Raw genomic sequence first — 3042 nt, 5'->3', positions numbered from 1 at the left:
TTAATAAGAATAGCACTTTTCAAAATACAAATACAAAGCACTACACAGCAGTAAATAAAAGCAAAAAAAGATTAAATCAGCAGGAAACAGTAAAAATCTCTTTTTTTTTGTTTTGTTTTGTTTTGTTTTCTTCATTTTTTTGTGTATAAACGTTTTTCATAAAATGTGGATGCTTGGGGCTAATGCTTAGGATTTACTTGAAAATTTGTTTGAAAAAAAAATAAAGATTTACTCCATTTGCAGCTAGGCCAGGGATTCTCCACAGCACTAGAGAGCCTTGTTTCCTCTGTCCTCCAAAACACCTCTTGCAGTCTTTTGTGTTCAGAAATTGCGGTAGCAAGTATTACTATTTTGCGTTTTTAATTCTGCAGCACTAATATCCAGAATAATATCAGAATATCAATATGCAGGTAAACACACTCATTGCCGAGTCATGTTTTTGTTTCCGCCCTTCCGCCCCTTTCCCCATGTCACTCACAAGCTAGCTGAGGCAGACAGTGGCACAGTGTGAACCTCATCATTACAGGTCATGTGGGGCAGCAGCGTTGGATCGGAGGATTCACCGCCAGAAACTCCAGTCTGAGTCTGCACAGGCTGCTGTGGCTGACACCTTTCTGGGACACCTAACGGTCCGGGAGCCAACAACCTGCCCTTAAAGCAGGAAAATAGGGCTCCTAACTGCAGACGCACCTCTTTCTGCCAGTAGGCGTACACCAGAGGGTTAATCAGTGAATTGGATAGCCCCAGGAGCCACAGATGGTTCTCCAATACTTTGGTCAGCGTGCAGCTTTCACACAGAACCTGCACCATGCAGACCACAAAGAAGGGGCACCAGAGGACCAAGAAGCAGCCCACCAGCACCGCCACAGTCCTCAGGGCCTTGACATGGCCCCAGTAATGGCTCCTCTGCTGCTGCTGCTGCTGCTGCTGGTGATGATCATGGTGGTCATGTGTCCTGGAGCCTGCTTGCCTAACTTGGCAGATCTGCTTCTGGTGGCTGCAGGCAATTTTCAGGATGTCCAGGTAGATGTAAACGAACACGGAGAGCACAGGGAAGAAACACACGCAGAATAAGACGATGATGCCCGCCTGTTGGATGACGGAGAAGAAGGCACAGAAGCCGTTGTAGCCCTCTGTCTGCAGCTGGCGCACCATGACTGAGGAACAGAGGGCATGGGTTATTATCCGGGTATGAAGCCAATATCAAGAAAACAGTCACAACCAGAACGGCACAGCCACCACTAGGCACATCTAGTCTTGGTCATAAACGATAAAAATTAATTTAGCAAAAAAACCAATGAGTTGTATAATTTAAGGTCCCACCTGGCAGGAATCCTATAATGAGGGCGCTGATCCACAGGGCCAGCAGGGACCCAGCCACAGTCCCCTTCCCACACAGCCAGGAGTAACGCAGGGGCATCTTGATGGCCGCATAGCGGTCAAGCGAGATAAGGAACATGGACATGATGGATGCCGTGCAGGGCGAAGTGATGAAGGCCATGCGCATCAGACACCTGGTCTTGCCCTGAGCAGAGAGCGGCATGGCGGTGGAGAGAGGGGCGCCAGGGATGTGGCTGCTGCTGTCAGTGTTGTTGCTGCTGCTGTGCAAATCCTCTGTGGCAACACCAGTGATGGCCAGGCCCACCAGGGTGTCGGCCAGCGCCAAGTTGAGGACAAAGCACCAGTTTTGGCCGCCCCCCCTTCGGAGCAGCTTGAGTAAGGCGGCTGCCACCAGCAGATTGGTAGAGATGATGAGGCAGGAGGCGATGCTCAGGATCACACCCATCACCCGGGGCCTCAGGATGCTTTGAGCCGTGGGCTCAAAGGAATCCATGCTGGCAGGAGTCATGGCAACAGAGGGGTCAGCGCCCACATGTCCGGTCAAATATGACATGTTAATGACAAAAAAATATATATTTTTTTAAGCAAGAAGCTTCACAAAAGCCTCTGACTATCAGATGGGTTTCTGCCCTTGTGTCCAGTTGCGGCTGGTCGATGTTGCTGGGATCAGAGTCAGAGTCACATCCATTACAATGGGAATGGTGGCTCTTGCAATTAGGATAATCACAGTTAGAGAAAACAGAAGGTACCACAGAGAAAGTAGATGGGGTGGAAAGAGTAATAAAACATCCTACTCAAGTAGATATTGCTGATATTTTACTTAAGTAAAAGTAAAAAGTAGCTCATTTAAAATGTACTCAGTAAAAGTGATATTTTCCATGTATTTTTAAAAGGCTGAGAAGACAGATTTCAAACTAGCTAACTTTTCAAACTGCAAAAATTTGAAATTACACAATAAAGTGCAAAGTAAAGTCAGAATAATCTATATAGTGAAGTGAAGGTAAAATTACTGACTTTAAAAATACTCAAAAAATCTAATTTACAGTACCGTCAGTAAATATAATTAGTTACTTCCACCCTGATAACTAAAAAGAGTTGCATTTGCCATAGCCTACATATAACTGTATTTAAATGGCAAAGCTATTACCAGTCTACTACCAGAATGGTTTGACCGCATTTGGGCAAAAACCTGCAGGAAATCTTCAGCTTGCCAAAAAACACTGGAATGCAACTTACAAATGTCAATTTACCCCTGTGTTTTAAGTGAGAAGCTTGACCCAACCAAAACCTCCAGGCTGTGCAGTCAAATCGTATTCATAATCGGAAGCTGCTTCCCCTTAAGTGTCATAGATTCTTACAATGTATGAGATCTGGTAAATTGTATTCCTCCGTAAGAAGATGAATCACATCCCCCAACATACATGCCGTTGTATGTTGTTACTTTAATCCATTGCTCCATAATCTTTCCGTAATGACTGCTGTCAGAGTTCAAGAGAGCTGATCGACTTCCAAAACATCCATTCGATCTCACCGGTCCCATCGGTGACCGTAAAAGCCCTTTCACAAACGCTGAAGGAGGAAGACACACACAGCATTACCACACCTCCCCTCTACTTGTAGTGCCTGTGAGAGCACATTACCCCACCCCACCCCACCCCCTCACACACACACACACTCACACACACACATACATACAGACAC

At 45.9% G+C, this 3042-nt stretch overlaps 1 protein-coding gene across 1 annotated transcript; it reads right to left on the bottom strand.

The window, feature by feature from the left end:
* Positions 1-474: 474 nt before the first annotated feature.
* On the bottom strand, positions 475-1894 carry LOC139647155 (glucose-dependent insulinotropic receptor). Its single transcript, XM_071523009.1, has 2 exons — positions 1324-1894; positions 475-1157 (listed from the first exon to the last, which is right to left on the bottom strand). The coding sequence occupies exons 1-2, from the start codon at positions 1892-1894 to the stop codon at positions 475-477; spliced, it is 1254 nt and encodes a 417-aa protein (XP_071379110.1).
* Between the last annotated feature and the right edge of the window lie 1148 nt (positions 1895-3042).

Source organism: Centroberyx affinis, unplaced genomic scaffold, assembly GCF_046629955.1.
Source record: "Centroberyx affinis isolate AG114_WGS23_722 - 3 ecotype Tasmania unplaced genomic scaffold, CSIRO-AGI_Caff_v1 ptg001053l_1, whole genome shotgun sequence".
Lineage (NCBI taxonomy): Eukaryota > Metazoa > Chordata > Actinopteri > Beryciformes > Berycidae > Centroberyx > Centroberyx affinis.
This window is presented reverse-complemented; position numbering and strand designations above follow the sequence as displayed.